Consider the following 16163-nt stretch of genomic DNA (forward strand, 5'->3'; position numbering starts at 1 on the left):
ATACCTTAAACAGACGTCCCCGCTCGTGGGGGGTTACGTTAAGCTTTGGTCATGTTCGGGTCTATATCCGAGGATGGAGACGGGTAGTGCTGATCACGAATAACAAGCATGGTATTGCGAGGACGATCTCCCCGCGTTCACGATTGGCAGGAGAACACAAACACTCATGCTGATATACCACGAATCTGCATCACGGTCCTGCGTATAGCCCAACCTCGAAACCTGTGACGTAATACACGTGGAGAGTCACCAATCAGTCAAACTCCGGGCACACCCACTTGTATATGCGTACATGCATAGGTATACCAAAGTCGAGAGGCCATACTCCCCGCCATATTCGTGCTCGGTACCAAATTGCTAGACGATGCGGCGTTTGATTAGCTTGGCACTGCTGGTAGTGTAGGTATGGCGAAAAAACTGCCTGTGATTGTTAATGAGGGGTATTTGGGCAATTTTTATGTTTTGGGAAGACGACTTTCCTAATTGCAACTTGCTGGCGTTGCTTTTGCGGTTTGTCATCTTGATCGACAACTTATCTGCAATGGGTCTTCCTGGAGGGTGGAACACTTGTTCAAATTTGAAATGAACTTTATAATGCCAAGTGATGTCTCAATGCTTCAGTCCATGTCAATCTAATGGGGTAATAGTAGTACTAGGGGAAGCTGAATGGTAGAGTCTCGAACCCCGTAGAAGCATAATCAAATTTATGAGGCGGCTCTCAGAAATAGTTTAGCAGATACGCAACTATACAAGTCATGTGATTTGTTTTGTGATATTGGTGAGATAGGTTACCTATGTACAACTTGACAAGATGTCGTCTTGCCAGAAACAAATGATTCCCAAAGAGGAATGATAGGAACGCCAGCAATGGACTGTTTGGTGGCACGCAAGAAAACTGCCTAGAAAACTTGATACCATCCAAATGCGATATGATTCTTCATCTTATTTCGATCGTGCTTACATTGGAATGAGGTTGGTAATTGCAGCTGTACTGGGGCACTAATTACTGCTGTCCGGAGAGGTGCGATGATTCCGGTAGGTTGATGCTGATTGGAAGAGCCAGGTGAATGTGAACGCCCACCCCTGTGCCTTTTCAGTGGGGTGTCGGCTACCGGAGAAACGTTCCCTCCTGCCTCCTCAAACCCCACGGCCGCAGCACCCATCAGCTTAGGTAAGGCACTTTACCCCACGAGCGGAATCAATCATACACGTTTAGCGAAGCAGCAGCACGAAGAGTGGCACCGTTTTGGTAGACTGACTTCCCACTTCGACATCATCACCTAAGAAAAAAGACCCTTTGTCGCAACGGCTGCATAGCCGCCCACCCCCATCATGGTTCTTCAAGATCTCGGTCGCCGAATCAGCACGGCCTTGCACGATGTCACTCGTGCGCCAAACCTCGACGAAAAGGTAAGAGCTCCCGTCGCCCACGGGCTGCAATTCGCCCCTCCCCTGGGAACTGATCGCTAATGGTGCTTCTCCCCCGAAACAGGCCTTCAAGGCCATGCTAAACGAGATCTCCCACGCCCTCCTCGAAGCCGACGTCAACGTGAAGCTGGTCGGGAAGCTCACCAACTCGATAAAAGCCACCGTCAACTTCAAGGACCTGCCGCCCGCCGTCAACAAGAAGCGCCTCATCCAGAAAGCCGTCTTCGACGAGCTGGTCAAGCTCGTCGACCCCCACGCCGAGCCCTTCAAGCCCAAGAAGGGCAAGTCCAATGTCATCATGTTCGTCGGTCTCCAGGGTGCCGGTAAAACGACGACGTGTACGAAGCTGGCGCGCCACTACCAAGCCAGGGGCCTCCGCGCCTGCCTGGTTTGCGCCGATACCTTCCGAGCCGGTGCCTTCGACCAGCTGAAGCAGAACGCCGTCAAGGCCAAGATCCCCTACTACGGTTCGCTCACCGAGACCGACCCCGCCGTGGTTGCGAAAGAAGGTGTCGAGAAGTTCAAGAAGGAGCGCTTCGACATCATCATCGTCGATACCTCCGGTCGCCACCGACAGGAATCGGCCCTGTTCCAGGAAATGACGGACATCCAGACTGCGATCAAGCCCGACGAGACGATCATGGTGCTCGACTCCTCGATTGGTCAACAAGCCGAGTCGCAAGCCAAGGCCTTCAAGGAGGCGGCCGATTTCGGTGCGATCATCATCACCAAGACGGACGGCCACGCCAGCGGTGGTGGTGCCATCTCCGCCGTCGCAGCAACACATACGCCCATCGTCTTCATCGGTACCGGAGAGCACATGCTGGACTTTGAGCGCTTCGCCCCGCAACAATTCGTCAACAAGCTCCTGGGTATGGGCGACATGGCAGGCCTGGTGGAGCACGTACAATCATTAAAGCTGGACCAAAAGGACACGATCAAGCACATCACGGAAGGAATCTTCACAGTACGGGATCTGCGAGACCAACTGGGCAACATCATGAAGATGGGTCCTCTTTCCAAGATTTCCGGTATGATTCCAGGCATGGCCAACTTGCCCGGCATGGACCAGATGGACAACGAAGAGTCGAGCGCGAAGCTCAAGCGCATGATCTACATCTGCGACAGTATGACGGAGAAGGAGCTCGACAGCGACGGCAAGATGTTCACCGAGCAGCCGACGCGCGTGATCCGCGTTGCGCGTGGAAGCGGCGCCAGTGTACGAGAGGTCGAGGACCTCTTGTCGCAGCAGCGCATGATGGCGGGCATGGCCAAGAAGATGGGCGGCAACATGAAGAACATGCAGCGCGCGCAACAGGCTATGGGCGGCGGCAACAAGAACCAGCAAATGGCGGCGATGCAGAAGCGTCTGCAGTCCATGGGCGGCGCTGGAGGTATGCCCGACATGGCGAGCTTAGCGAAGATGTTTGGCGGTGGTGGAGGCGGTGGTATGCCCGGTGGTATGGACATGAACGCCATGATGAAGCAGATGGGTGGCATGATGGGTGGAGGTGGCGGAGGCCGTGGAGGACGGAGGTAAACCCCTCCTGCGGACTCTCGATCTCACTTCACCTTCAATCTGCACTCGAGGCTTTCTACTTGTTCCTCGATGTTTACTGGCAGCGGAAACATGACTGCTGCAATACCCCATCTTTTTTGAGCTCTCCGTGGCAGCCTGAAGGAAGTATAAGAAGGTGGATCGGGCAAACCACTTGTAATGAGAGCTTAACTACGAAGGAAATGAAAAAGGGGAGGCATGGCACTGGCGTTCGGGTCACACATTCCCAGCATACCATAATCTGATTATGATTTCCAACCATCTTGACCTTGCCTGTTGGTCTGCTACTCCACCCATTTTGGTTGTGAAAATGTAGCTCAAGTTCCTGCGACGGTGGTTGTTTCTTGCTAACAGGCAAATCGCTTCATCTCAAATAACGACACTGAATACGATGGATTATCGTTCACGATTGACAGGAGCCCCGGGGTATTGAATCTTATTGTATTATGTCGCATGTTGGCGTTTCTATTCTACTGTCTTGTATACTTGCTTCATTGTAGTCTCTCATGATACTAACCCCCCCCCCATTTCAAACACCTGCCCTTGCGGCTGCGCCTCTTTCGGAACCCCAACGCTCTCTCCGGGCATTGCTGCCGCCGCCAACCCGGTCAGCGGACGAGCAACCTGGTTGTCGGGCAATTGCGATGGCGGCTCGGTGAGGGGCAGCTCGTGCCGGTTGTAATAATTCGGATACTTGTAGCCCTCCTCTTCCTCCGCCTCCTGCTCCCCGTCCAGCTGCGGACTCGGCGATCCTGGTTTCGTTGCTGGCCCGTACCTGCCCGCGGGCTCCTTGTCTTTCACGCTACGCAGCCCGCAGCACGTGAGGCCCGTCCCGTGCCGATTGCGCCGGTACAGCAAGAAGGCCACGAGCGCCAGCAGGGAGACGCCGCCGCCGATGCCGGCAATAAGCCCCGCGTTGCGCTGCACACCAGTGCTATCATTAGCGATGCCATTACTTTCACCGACACCCGGCGACGCTTTGGTCGTCGGATCGCTCTCCTCCCCGTCCCCGCCCGGTAAAGGGGTCCATATACCCTCCCAGCTCGTCTTCCAGTCATTGTTGCTCGCGGCGAGGGTCCGCGCCGTCCTGCCAATGACGGCCGTATTCGCATTCGCCGCGCCCACGGCCGCGATGTTGGGTCCGGGCGCCTGGGATAAGAAATAAGTAGCGCTGTCGAAGCTGGCGGCGAAGAAGGCGTCCTGCAGAAAGGCTCGACCGAGGGCATAGTGCGCGCCGGCCGCGACGGCGTTGCAGGGGAAGTAAGGGGTCGGCCTCTCGACGAGGGGCGGCTCGAGGGTCAGGTTGAGGTGCGCAAAGGGGACGGAGACGTTGAGGCGGCGGGCGTTGTTGTCGGGGTCGAGGAAGGTGAAGGTCAGGGCGCTGGCGGAGGCGGCGATGCGCGGCCAGGCGGGGGACCCGGTGTCCCAGATATACAGGCCCAGGGCCGGCCGGTAGACGACGGGCAGGTCCGCGGCCAGGGCGTCGCAGGTGCGCTTGGGCAGGGTGGGGTAGGGGTGGCAGCCGTCGAGGCGCACATTCAGCTGCGAGTCGCCCATGGTCGCGTTGCCGGACGCCAGGTAGCCGGTTTTGGACCGCTAGCCATTGCCCTGGTCGCCGTTCGGTCCGAAGGGGGAGCCGCCTTTGACTACGTTGATGGAGATGTCCCCCAGCGGCAGGCCGTCGAAAACGACGTACGGGTGCGGGATCGGGATGGCCAATACCTCGCCGATGACGCGGTTCTTGTCGTAGCCGCCGAACCACAGCGAGCCCTCCATCATCTTCTTTTTTGGCGGCGAGGGGTTCGGGTGCGGCAGCGCGGAGCCGATGTGCATGCCGAACGAGTTGGTCTCGGTATACCCCTGCTTCGCGTATGCGCCGGCCACCATGCTCACGTTGACTCCGCCGCCCGACTGCGCGCGGTACGTTTGGTTGACAACCCCGGGCGGCGCCGAGACCCAGGCAGCCCGCGAACAGCGGAACCGAGTCGCCGCCGGGGTATTTCAGCTGCGTCCCGCTCAGAAGCACTATATCCAGGTTTCCTACCGGGTCGCCCGCGGCCCACAGCGTTTGTCGCGGCTCAGGTGGAAGTCGTCCCCGTAGCACATTGGTGCATTATTCTTGGTCCCCGTCAGAATCGAGTCCATGGCGCCGCTGAAATACCTATCCGGGCTGTCCCACACGGGCGGCAACGCTGATCCTGTCCCGCCCGTGGCAGACTCGTTGCATATGGCGCCTGCCTGCTTCGCGTAGCATAGCTGCGGTTTCCCGTTCGTTCTCTTGGTCACCGTCGCGCTGCAGTAGTCGCTGCCGAGGAATAACAACCCCCCCCCCCATTCTGCCTGGGTAGGTTGTGATGGCCTGGCCCTTGCCCATGGCGATCTCGAGGGCGTTCCAGGGGCCGTTGGGGCCCAGCGATCGGATGCTCCATCGCGCATTGCGGGGTCTGTTAGGCAGTCCGGGGCAAACTAGAGATTGCCAACTACACCCAGCTGCAGAGCATCTCACACACGCATGCGAAATTACGACTGAAAACAGACGAAGAGCAGCAGAGCCAAGGCCATACCAACAACATGATCGTATTTGTTTGTTTCGATTAGTGGCGCTGTCCATGCTGCCTCTGAGAGTCGACTAGATGTATGCGCATCGTTGTGGCTTACTACACCGCCCCAAACATTGACTAGATCCTGATTGTCGTCTCAGGTTCTAACACCACATACCATTTAGAGTCCTATTACTGGACTCCCTCCAATCAGCCACTTGCGCAGATAGCCAATCGGATAATTGATACAGCATGGGCCATGGAGATCGGTGCAGAACTTGGAGATGCTGGTAGAGGTTATAATTAGACCACTTAAGCCACCAGGCGACCAGGAAACGGTCATGTGATCCAGCGGCGCAGTCGAAGCGAACCCCTAACGGGATTGCGAAGGGAGCGCGCTTTGGTCTCTTTTCCCCCATTCCCTGTGTATCTTGTGCGACGCGAATGCCTTTTTTCGCTTTTGCAAAAATGAAGGCCAATGATTTTCCCGGCGACGATGCTGCTGCCGATCGCGACCATGACGTCCCGCCGCCCGATAAGCGAAAACCACCCCTGAAACCAAAGCGCGGGCCCGACAAGCAGCCAAGGAAGCGCCATCGCACAGGCCAGCTGACGCTAAGTGAGTGCACTTCATCTTACACCCTCTTCCTCAACCTGGCCAGCCCACTTACACACATACTCATTCACTGACCTTTGGAGCGTCAAGAGCTCAAAACCGAGGCGGCCACCAACCGGCCGGCGGCGCCACCTCCAGAGGCGGACTACCTGGGCGATTTTGCAACGTATCGCACCCGGGGTGGCCAAGGTGGAAGACCCGGGAGCCTTTCTCCAGGGCGTCCCCCACAGCATCGACGAGCTGCAATGGCGGCGCGACGCCTTGAGGCTCCCGGGGGTCCGTCGCGTTTTTCATATGGGTTAGTTTGCATCATCATCGTCACCCACGACCATGACCTTGCTACAACCCCTCTGTCAGGAAGCTAAACAAACCCGGGATGTCATAGTCGTGGTATATAGATGGCTCCCCTCGCTCTCCAACAAGGACGCCTCGCCCATGGACGAAGTCGCGGACACCTGGCATCTCCGCCGCGCGCTGGAAGACGACGGCATGCTCGAGGCCGAGGTCTGCCTCGAGATGCTGATGGGCTCGGACCACCTCCGCAGCCCCGCGGACTCGACGACCTACTTCGGCTGCCTGACGCGGTCCATCGCCCGCCTGCGCCGCGAAATCGACGCCATCGGCGCCGCGGGGGACGGCGGCTCCGGCCCCGCCATGCTATCCGACGGCGCCATCCTGACGGCCTACGTGCTGGGCATCTCGAGCGCGCCGCTGGAGGAGATCACCAGCGAGACGGGCCTCTTCGCCGACTCCATCTTCTCCTTCTACGACTACCGCACCTGCGGCCGCCTCAAGGCCTTCTTCGAGTCCACCCACTTCGCCCAGGTCCGCCGCATGGCGCTGCGCAGCTACGACGACGGCCTGTACACGGACGCCGATGCCACCGGGAAGAAGCGGGCGACGAGGCTGCCCGTCTTACTCTCCCACCTGATGCTGCTCTACGCCTCCTACAAGCTGATCCCGCCCGGCTTCGCCTACCCCGAGGACCAGCTCCGCGACGCCGCGCGGGGCTTCGACGCCTACCCCGACAACGCCGCGACGGGCACCGATGCCCTGCTGGCGGCCGAGCCCGACTTCCTGCACGCGGTCCGGTGCATGCGCGTCATCTGCCGGCCCAGCGAAGCCGGCGAGGAAAAGACCCTGGGCGCGGCCGGGTACACGTGCATGCGGACCTACGTCGCGCTGGTCCAGCACCAGCTGCTCAGCGTCCGGCGCGCCGACCCGCGCATCGAGGTGTACCGGCTGGGCGCCCTCGTCTTCGCCTACGGCGTCGTCGGGTACGTGGTGGCGCCGCAGTGCCTGCGGCTGCTGGTCGAGCACCTGGTCGAGGCGCTGCGGGCGCCGCGGTACACCGAGGGCCAGCCGCCGGGGCTGCTGTTCTGGGCCGCGGTGCTCGGGGCCGTGGCGTCGGCGCCCAAGCCGGGGGCGGTGCTGGATCGGACGGATCCGGCGACGGTGCACTATTTGCGCAGGTCGTATTATCTGGTTGGGGAGGTGAAGCGGCTCGCGCAGGTGCTGGGTTTGAGGAGCTGGGAGGAGGCGGAGGGGGTGTTGAAAGAATTTGTCTGGACGGGGGCTGTCTGCAATACGGGGGCAATGTATAAATGGGACCTTGCACAGACTCGGTCGGAGCGTGGGCGGTTTATAAGCTTGTAAATCACACAGCAAACCATAAAGGAGTTGAACAGGAACACTATAGAAATGTTAGACTTTCATATAGGCACGCACTAGTGGCTCTTGCACATACTCCAAACGCGGGCCGCCTTGACCCAAGAGCTATTCAATACCTCGACGGACCAATCACCGTTGTAGAGTAGACGACAAGGCGTGTCCGTCGAAGTTTACTCGTCCCAGGAGATTGCGGCTGCTTCCCCATAGGCTAACCTGCATGCTGTGGCGTCTTACTGTAGTGGACTTAGCTCGTGGACTAAAGTGCCAGTGAGAGCCCCCTGATCCCTGTTCACTCCCTACGAATTGCGACCTTAATTTGAACAACCAACTGCCAACAACGCAATCGGGTATTGTTCTACATGCCGAACATCTCCCCGAAGGTGACATGGTCAAAACTCTCCAATTCAGGGTAGCAGTCAAGAGAGCGCTGTGGATTGGCCCGCCCCCCAATCCGGTATCGCGCTTTCAAGCCCCATGTCGTGCCAGCCACAAATATGGAAACCGTTACTAATCCCCATATTTATCTTCTGGAAGGGTCTCGGTATTTAATCTGTGCTACCCTGCCCAGGAACTTTCAGGAAGGCCTCTGGATCTCAGTCACGGCAAGATCTTCTCCTCCAAAATGACGAGAGCTATCAACTGGGCCATCTTGGGTCTCTGCGCTTTTGCCGCCACGGCGTCCGCCGCCCCCACAACAACACCAGCACAGGCGGAGCCACAGAAAATCCTCATCGACACGGATTTCAACACCATCGGCGACGACGGCCAAGTCCTGGCCATGGCAGCCCAGCTGCACAAGAGCAAGACGCTGCAGATCCTCGGCCTGACCACGGTGACGGGCAACCAGTGGCTGGCGCAAGGCGTCTCGGACGGCCTCAAGGCGGTGGAGCGGCTCGGCATCGAGGAGGACGTGGGCATCTACGTCGGCGCCAACGAGCCCCTCTTGCACACCTACGCGGCGCACCAGCAGGAGACGAAGCGGTTCGGCAACGGCACCCTGTACGTTGGCGCGTACAGCTCGCCGCCCGACGCCGAGCTCGTGGCCCCGCCCGACGGCTTCGCCACGCACACGACGCCGCGCGCGCGGGGCGCCGTCCAGTTCATCCTGGACACGGTGCACAAGTACCCGCACGAAGTGACCATCCTGGCCATCGGCCCGCTGACCAACCTCGCGCTCGCGCTGCGAACGGACCCCAGCATCGCGCCGCTGATCAAGGGCATCGCCCACATGGGCGGGCAGCTGTACGCCGCGGGCAACTCGTACAACGGCGCGGGCGAGATCAACTGGTGGATGGACCCGGAGGCGGCGCGCGTCGTGCTGCGGGCCCCTATTCCCAAGACGCTTTACCCGCTCGACCTGACCAACACGGTGCCCATCAGCAACGCGACCTACGACGCCATTGGCAGCCACGAGCCGGCGACCGCCGTTACCGAACTGGTGCGCGGCATGCGGCGCTGGCCCTACGCTTACGACGCCATTGCGCTGGCGTCCTTGGTGGACCCGAGACTGAACCGCAACGTGCGGGAGTTGTACGTCGACATCGACTGCGATTCCGACGGCGAGAGCTACGGGAAGGGGCTGGTGTGGACCGAGGATCCGTATGCGGGGACCGGGTTGACGACGGCCGCGTCTGTCGTGTTTTCTATTGACAATGACCGTTTCTTCGAGACCTACGTGGACTTGCTTACACGGCCGATAGCCCCATTGTCGAACTAGACAGTTGCCACTTACTCTCATCACATTAGACAATAGCCAATTTCTTGCCACGGCTTGTATCTGCAGCACTGAATCTACAATGATTCGTAGACAACGGACCCTTGAACCTTTTTTCGTTTTCAGTCACACGCGATGTCCATCACAAGCTCCCTAGACTCGACTCATTTTTCGATGACCAAAGTAAAATATCTATACTCATGAAAATGATGCGACTGTATGTATGAAAAGAAACGGCCTGCAGAGATTTGGGTGTACTTGGTACGTGTTATGATTCCTTTCCCCACCACAAAAGAATTGACTATCCTCCACTGTGATTCATATGTACGCTCAAAAGTGACCTACTCAAACCGACGCAGCTTGGAAAGGGGAGCCACTACTCTTTCCTCAAACTTTTGCTGGTGTTCGGAGTCTGCCCCATCGTCTTTGTCTGGGAACAAATCCTTCCCAACGCAATTGTGAACCAAGGCTCGATATGTCTCGCCCATGGTGTGAGCCAGCATCGGTATTTTCACCCCCAAAAGCTTCCGACGTAGCTCCTCTGAGCTAAGCCCAGAGGAGGTTGTGAGTTTCGACAGAGGTCGCCACATTCCGATCTCTAAGAGAACAATACCAAGACTGTAATAGTCATAAGGCAGCCTGTAGCGAGTCTCTTGTGACCTGTAGGAGGGATGCTGGTAGTTCATCGCAGCTGGGTCGTTCACGGGTCCTTCGGTGAATGCATTAGGGTCGCTTGGGCGTGTTTGTCGAAACCCTATTAGATATGGTCGGGTTTCCCATGCTTGACGCGATCCATGAAAGAATATAACATTTCTAGATGTGAGACCCTTGTGAGCTAAGCCGAGCTTGTGCACTTCGCGCAGCGAAATAGCTATTTCATAAGCTATCTCAAACCTCCTTTTCAATGATGGAAGGTTGAAAGGTTCGTTCAGGTTTGCTTTCGACATGATGTCTTGCAATGCATCGGGGTTTCCCATTTGTTCTGCAGAGGTCTGACCTTGGGTACCGCTGGACCCCAACTCAACATAGGGAAAGTCGTACACCAGACCGTAAGCGCGATGTTCCTCGTAATGATAGAACCCGCGGCAATTGAGAATACCTGGCGCATGACTTCCTTTGGCAGATTGGCACAGGCGAGAGATCTGGCCCATTCTTCCCAGAAGCCTTTCACTCTGACGCGGGTCGTCGTACTTCTTGAACTCGATCAGTACTTTGACCTGATCTCCCGATGCGTCTTGAACGCTGCCCACAGAATAGTATCGTATGTCTCCAATCTCGGCATTTGGTCGATGCTGCATTTGAGTATCCTTGGCATTTGCGACACTCTCGGGCAATGATTCCTCCTCTGTTAATACCATTTGTGCTTTGGCTGTCGCGAGATCGAGTAAGTGGGTGTTATCACGACCATGTGTAGGAGCGACCGCTTTTGGTCGAGCCAGTTCTCCTGAACGTAGCAGCTCCATTTCCGCTAGTTGCTGAGCTTTCTGGTAGATCAACGCCGGTCCTGCATCGTGGATAGCTGTTACCAATTGTCGGATTGGGAGAATCGGATGCTGTTGTGATGTAGAAACGCTGCTAGTTGCGAGTAGGAGCTGTTCTTTGAGCTGCCTCATCAAACTGGAAATGCTTCTAAACTCAGAAAAGTTGAAAGCGAGTTCGGATAAAGCTCTTCCATCCTCCTGTTGTGAGTGATAGTCTCCCATGGAGTCAAACCAGCTCTTGAACCTGATCTTTTCAATGAATGGGTCTGTGAATAGATGCTCCCCCGGCTGGTCTGAGCACAGTCTCTGGAACAATGGGAGAACATCCTCTGCTTGAGCCTTGATGGCCAAGCCAATGGCTCTTTTCTCAATCTCGTCGGCCTTCAACCTCTTCTTTGGCTCAATGCACAGCATCTGCTCGATCAAGTCAACCAACCCACAAGTTGCGTCATCACCATTGTCTCTTAATCCTTGACCCCATTCAGACACAGCCGGGTTTGGAGTTGTGCCGCAGTGGTACAGCTGGTATGTATTCCCCCTTCCACGTGGAACACTCGTTTCTCATCAAAATCGCTAATCCCATCTGGGCCATACCGCATGTATGTTAGAATCTCGAGAAGGAGGCAACCGAATGACCAGATGTCACTTGGGCGACCAACTCTGTGCTTCTTGAAATCTCCTCCAAGATCCTGACATTCAGGCGCGATTGATAAGCCCTTGCGGACCTTGTACTCTGTAGAAGAGCTTTGGGTGGAGTCTTTGAATCGTGCGAGACCAAAATCAGCGAGAATGAACTGATCGCCAGAAACTAGGACGTTATCGGGTTTTATGTCGTGATGACAACCTATGCAAGATAGGTTGAGATGATTCCGCACAGCAAAATTGTGCACATGAGAAAGAGCCGAGGCAAGGCCCGCCACTGCGGCGATGAAACGCCAGTTGTCTCGAAATATCGTTGGCTTCTGCTTCCTAAACATGGCCTCTAGACTGCCGCCTTCTGCCTTAGGGAAGAGGAAGTTTTGATGGTTTTTGTAGCTGTATGAGCCGAGCATTCTAAGAATGTTTGGGTGGTCGATCAGGTTCAAAGTGGCCATTACTTCGAACTCAGCTTGCCAGCCATTCGTATCATCATGTTCGTCAATCAATTCTTTTCTGACGACCTAATTTGACTTAGTCGATCACGTACACGGTGATAAAACTTTTCAGAGCAGGTACTCACTTCCGTAGAACCATCAGGAAAGGATTGGTGGGCCGAGTCAATAGTAACATGTGTGACGATTCCAAAGGACCCATTCCCATTGCCCTTTTCTTCGAGAAAAGGCATGACCGTTCGGCAGTTGAATTTCCTGTGGATCGAAAAGGGTGAGAAGGTAGGGGCTATGAATTCCCATTGCGCCTCCCGAAACAGCATCGCCTCATACTCAGACAAGATTATTGCAAGATCTGCATCCGAAAATGGCAGCCGGTAGTCAATATGCTGGAGCCTGAGTTGATCATGTTTGATGAATTTGGTAATGAGATGGATTTTGCCGATCTTAATGAGAATTCCCAAGACTTTGCGCCCATTGGGGAATATGTTTTGCATGCTCTCTTCGACTGAATGTGCTTGTAACACATCTTTCAAGACGTCCCTGACGCGATCTTCGCTCAGAACTTGCATCAAAGCATCATGAGGCACGAAGAATCTGGAGTGACAATTCTCCCGGCGAAGACGGTAGATTTCTTCCACAAGCGACTCCATCGTGGACTAGGGGCCTTTACTCTTGTTCCCTTGCACGGATACAGACTGCTCAAGCTTTGGCTTTCAATTTCTGTCTGAGTGTCGTAGCAGACACTTGTTTTATCCACAAGGGGTTCCGAAGAGTTAATTGACGCGAACACAGGCTTCCTCAGTTGCGCTTAGTGATTGAGGATATTTCATCCTGTCCGCAGATGGGTCAGCAATAGTGATTTCACCTGTCTGCACAGGACCAATCGCGCGGCCCGAGGTTCAACTTACATCCGTCAAGCGTCTTGGGAGTCCTTGCATGACGTAATCAAACCTTCCTTCCTATCATTTGATTTGTCAGTCATGTACGTCGGGACATGTTCAGTGCCACAAACCTTCACAGTAATTTCGGAGTTGTTGGGGAAAAGGGTTTGGAGAAGCTTGTTAAGATCGGCTCTGTCGATGTAGTTGTTGTCAATCGTTTGCTTCTCGCTCATGTTGGGCTGGGTGTGCTATTTTATTGACGGCTGGTGGTACCTGTTGTTGACGAGACATGAAAATAATGTAATGGTCTCATGACGAGGGTTTCGAGGTACGTTGGAGGTTTTTATGGTCTCCTCGTTGTGTGAAACCGGTCAGGTCTGTAACGTTTGCTCTTCAAATTAATATGCCTTCGTCGGCAACACGACATGTGGTGCCGGGCAATTTCAATGACTGACGATATTTGCCGGGCGTTGTGTGACGTAATATCACCCACAGGGGACGGAGAGATTGCCAAAGCAGCAAGCCACAATATCAGGCTTCATTTAGTGTTGCGATATGATACGTCGCCTTCATTGTGATCCATGCTCCAAATATGCAGATCTTTACCAGTTTGGTATCATAGGAACCCGAAACTACCTGATATTATGTACCTGATGCTGTCTTTCACACAGTAGCAAGCAACCAGAATACTTCGAGAAAGGTACTCTCGTTGTATGGCTGCATCGCCCATAGAATGCCTTGGGCGCAAATACGCCTCGACCGAAGCATCCTGCTTATTGTGGTGCGACTGGGCAGTTTGCCTGATCAGCATCGCCAAGACTGAAGTGACATATGATATGGCCGCCTATGTCTCTACAATACTACGCAAACCAGGCTACAGGTTGAGGGGGGTAGAGCTCCTAGTCTGCCTAGTTGATCGTAAAACCCTCCGGCGGTCACTCTGCCGGATAACACTCAAGTCTGATGCCCCGTCAGCCATAAACGAGCGCAAAAGCTGCGCTGCCATACGGACCGCCCGATGAGCCTGCGCGAACAAAGTCCCAATGACCCCAAAGCCAGGCAGCCACCGAGCCTCACGAGTCATTAGGCTGACGGTTAGGCTGAACTAGTAGTTGGGTTATGCATATGCGCTGTCCAAAGCGCTGCCGTTGTTTGCTGCATGTTACCCCTCACATAGCCTGATTTTCAGGCCCTTTGTCCATCCCCGGTGTTGCGACTCATCAAGTTGTCTCTTGTTTAAAATGCCTACTACATGGGATGGCTACATGTATTATTAATAATGTCCCTAAGTGATAGTCACCCTTCCAACGCTACTATGCGCCCTCCTATAGAAGAAATTGGGTGCCTTTTCCAAAACGGGCGAACACGACTGGGTATCTTGACAACTGGGATCCCCGATCAAGATTGTGGTGGGCAAACATCACATCTCGAAGCTCCCATTCTGTTTGTTTCTAATGATTATCTAGTTCACAGGGTAGAAGCCAGTAGTGTGGACTCTGTCGTGAGGTGTATTGAGGCTCGTTATTTACTATTAGTGACCGGGAATAACTTACAGAATGAGTAGCTAACCGGCGCCCAGACTGCAAAGGATTCCCAACAAGCTTACTAGTCAGTTAAAAGCACCAGTTCCTTTCCATGCTAACCGTAAACTACTAACCGCATTCCCAGCTTTCTTCATAAGTCGTTCTCCTGGGGCCCGTTTGACATTACGCTCGACCTGCTAAACACTCTCCTAAACACAGAATCTGTGTTTCTCGGATACAACACCCTCATTAAAGCCTTCTCAAGGCGGTCAAAGGACTCAAAGACTGCGCAACTTGTCTTCCAAACGGAAATCACTTACGAGCCCCAGGATCCCTCATCTTTATCTTGCTGTAAGGGGCTCCAGCAAACACGTGTGAGAACTGCGTTCTAATGTAGGTAGATGAACTGTGCTATAATGTGCAACATGTCGAGAAGAACAACCGAGGACGAGGTAATCCGTGGTCTGTACGTCAAATGGGCGTCTACTCAAAGATCGTCCCAGGTACAAATCGACATAGATGGATCTTTATCGACTTTGCAAAAGCGGCACAAACACTGATGGAGAAAACCCAACCTGAATCGGCCTACCGTCGAGGTCTTTCATCTACAGAAGCCCTGAATCTTCATGTGTCCTTTCTGCACTCGTTAACCCTGAACTGGTCCGAATACCTGGAATACCTGAGCTGCGATCTCGACATACTGGTCAGTGCCAATATCCAAGAAGCTGAGACATGCACTTGTGTACCCAAATCTAACCTACCTCCCCAGGACGAAAAAGCAGCTAATTCAAATGCCGACGAAAGTTGTGACATCGATTACTCCGTCAAATTTGAAGACTGTCAAAATTTGCATAAACTGATCACCAAGCTTCGCACAGTTCACCGCGCGTTACAATGCTGTCAGGACTTGGGTAAAGCATTGCGCGCGAGTTGGCAAAGCATCGACCAAAAGGAGTATAATGCCGCGTGGGTGCGGGATCTGGACCACTCGCGGCTGCTCGTCTATGGTACGACGATTGCTTCACACACCAAGAGTGTCAAATCCATTCTTGAAAGGGCAAACAGGGTATCGGAACTGGTATGCAGAAGAGACCTGGCTTTACTGCTTTCATGCCCATGATACTGACTTAAACCAACTTTTTCGCAAGTAGTTGCTCAAAATCATCGAGATACGGATAGCCGACAAGGCGTACAAGACAAGTCGAGTCATCGAGAGGAGTGCGGTAGCCCTCGAAGCGAGCAACGCAGAAAATAACCAAACGAACAAATCCCTTGCCGAAATGCAACAAGAGTCCCATAAGGATTCCATCACACTGAAAGCATTAACTATCATCGCAACAGTTTACCTTCCTGCTAGTCTTTGCGCGGTATGAGATCAATCTTACTCTCGCCATAATGGGACTGACTCGGACTGACCAGCACGTGCTATCTACAGACAGTTTTCAGCTCCAATCTGGTTCAGTCATTGGAGAACAGCAAGGCCAACTACGAGGGAACCCATTTCGTGCTGGCAACGGATTTCTGGGTGTTTGCAGTCCTGACGTTGGGCATGATGGTTGCCACAGTGACACTGTTTCTAGCTGTACAAGCTGCGCTGAAACGACCTTTTGCTCATAGACTATCGTTACGAGCTTAGAGCAATAAGAGAAAGAGCCAAGAT

The 16163-nt window shown here is 54.6% G+C and overlaps 7 protein-coding genes across 7 annotated transcripts; 4 read left to right on the top strand and 3 right to left on the bottom strand.

The window, feature by feature from the left end:
• Positions 1 to 1332: 1332 nt before the first annotated feature.
• On the top strand, positions 1333 to 2968 carry PG985_013190 (signal recognition particle protein SRP54; the record flags this gene model as incomplete). The annotated part of the gene is made up of 2 exons (XM_066832956.1): positions 1333 to 1410; positions 1493 to 2968. The coding sequence occupies 2 exons, from the start codon at positions 1333 to 1335 to the stop codon at positions 2966 to 2968; spliced, it is 1554 nt and encodes a 517-aa protein (XP_066677696.1).
• A 522-nt stretch (positions 2969 to 3490) lies between these two features.
• PG985_013191 (uncharacterized protein) lies at positions 3491 to 4543 on the bottom strand (the record flags this gene model as incomplete). The annotated part of the gene is made up of 1 exon (XM_066832957.1): positions 3491 to 4543. The coding sequence occupies one exon, from the start codon at positions 4541 to 4543 to the stop codon at positions 3491 to 3493; it is 1053 nt and encodes a 350-aa protein (XP_066677697.1).
• Positions 4544 to 4582: 39 nt separating this feature from the next.
• Positions 4583 to 5422, bottom strand: PG985_013192 (uncharacterized protein; the record flags this gene model as incomplete). Its single annotated transcript, XM_066832958.1, has 3 exons — positions 4583 to 4897; positions 4968 to 5011; positions 5050 to 5422. 3 exons carry the CDS (start codon positions 5420 to 5422, stop codon positions 4583 to 4585), a joined length of 732 nt encoding a protein of 243 aa, XP_066677698.1.
• Positions 5423 to 5994: 572 nt separating this feature from the next.
• PG985_013193 (uncharacterized protein) lies at positions 5995 to 7798 on the top strand (the record flags this gene model as incomplete). Its single annotated transcript, XM_066832959.1, has 2 exons — positions 5995 to 6145; positions 6528 to 7798. 2 exons carry the CDS (start codon positions 5995 to 5997, stop codon positions 7796 to 7798), a joined length of 1422 nt encoding a protein of 473 aa, XP_066677699.1.
• Positions 7799 to 8435: 637 nt separating this feature from the next.
• Positions 8436 to 9530, top strand: PG985_013194 (inosine-uridine preferring nucleoside hydrolase; the record flags this gene model as incomplete). The annotated part of the gene is made up of 1 exon (XM_066832960.1): positions 8436 to 9530. One exon carries the CDS (start codon positions 8436 to 8438, stop codon positions 9528 to 9530), a length of 1095 nt encoding a protein of 364 aa, XP_066677700.1.
• A 338-nt stretch (positions 9531 to 9868) lies between these two features.
• PG985_013195 (serine/threonine protein kinase) lies at positions 9869 to 13213 on the bottom strand (the record flags this gene model as incomplete). The annotated part of the gene is made up of 5 exons (XM_066832961.1): positions 9869 to 11546; positions 11603 to 12168; positions 12228 to 12755; positions 13008 to 13058; positions 13112 to 13213. 5 exons carry the CDS (start codon positions 13211 to 13213, stop codon positions 9869 to 9871), a joined length of 2925 nt encoding a protein of 974 aa, XP_066677701.1.
• Positions 13214 to 14295: 1082 nt separating this feature from the next.
• On the top strand, positions 14296 to 16139 carry PG985_013196 (uncharacterized protein; the record flags this gene model as incomplete). The annotated part of the gene is made up of 6 exons (XM_066832962.1): positions 14296 to 14481; positions 14545 to 14588; positions 14649 to 14854; positions 14905 to 15581; positions 15655 to 15870; positions 15939 to 16139. 6 exons carry the CDS (start codon positions 14296 to 14298, stop codon positions 16137 to 16139), a joined length of 1530 nt encoding a protein of 509 aa, XP_066677702.1.
• Between the last annotated feature and the right edge of the window lie 24 nt (positions 16140 to 16163).

Source organism: Apiospora marii (genome assembly GCF_038362585.1).
Source record: "Apiospora marii strain CBS 49790 chromosome Unknown utg000011l_segment0_segment0, whole genome shotgun sequence".
In the NCBI taxonomy this organism is placed as follows: Eukaryota; Fungi; Ascomycota; class Sordariomycetes; order Amphisphaeriales; family Apiosporaceae; genus Apiospora; species Apiospora marii.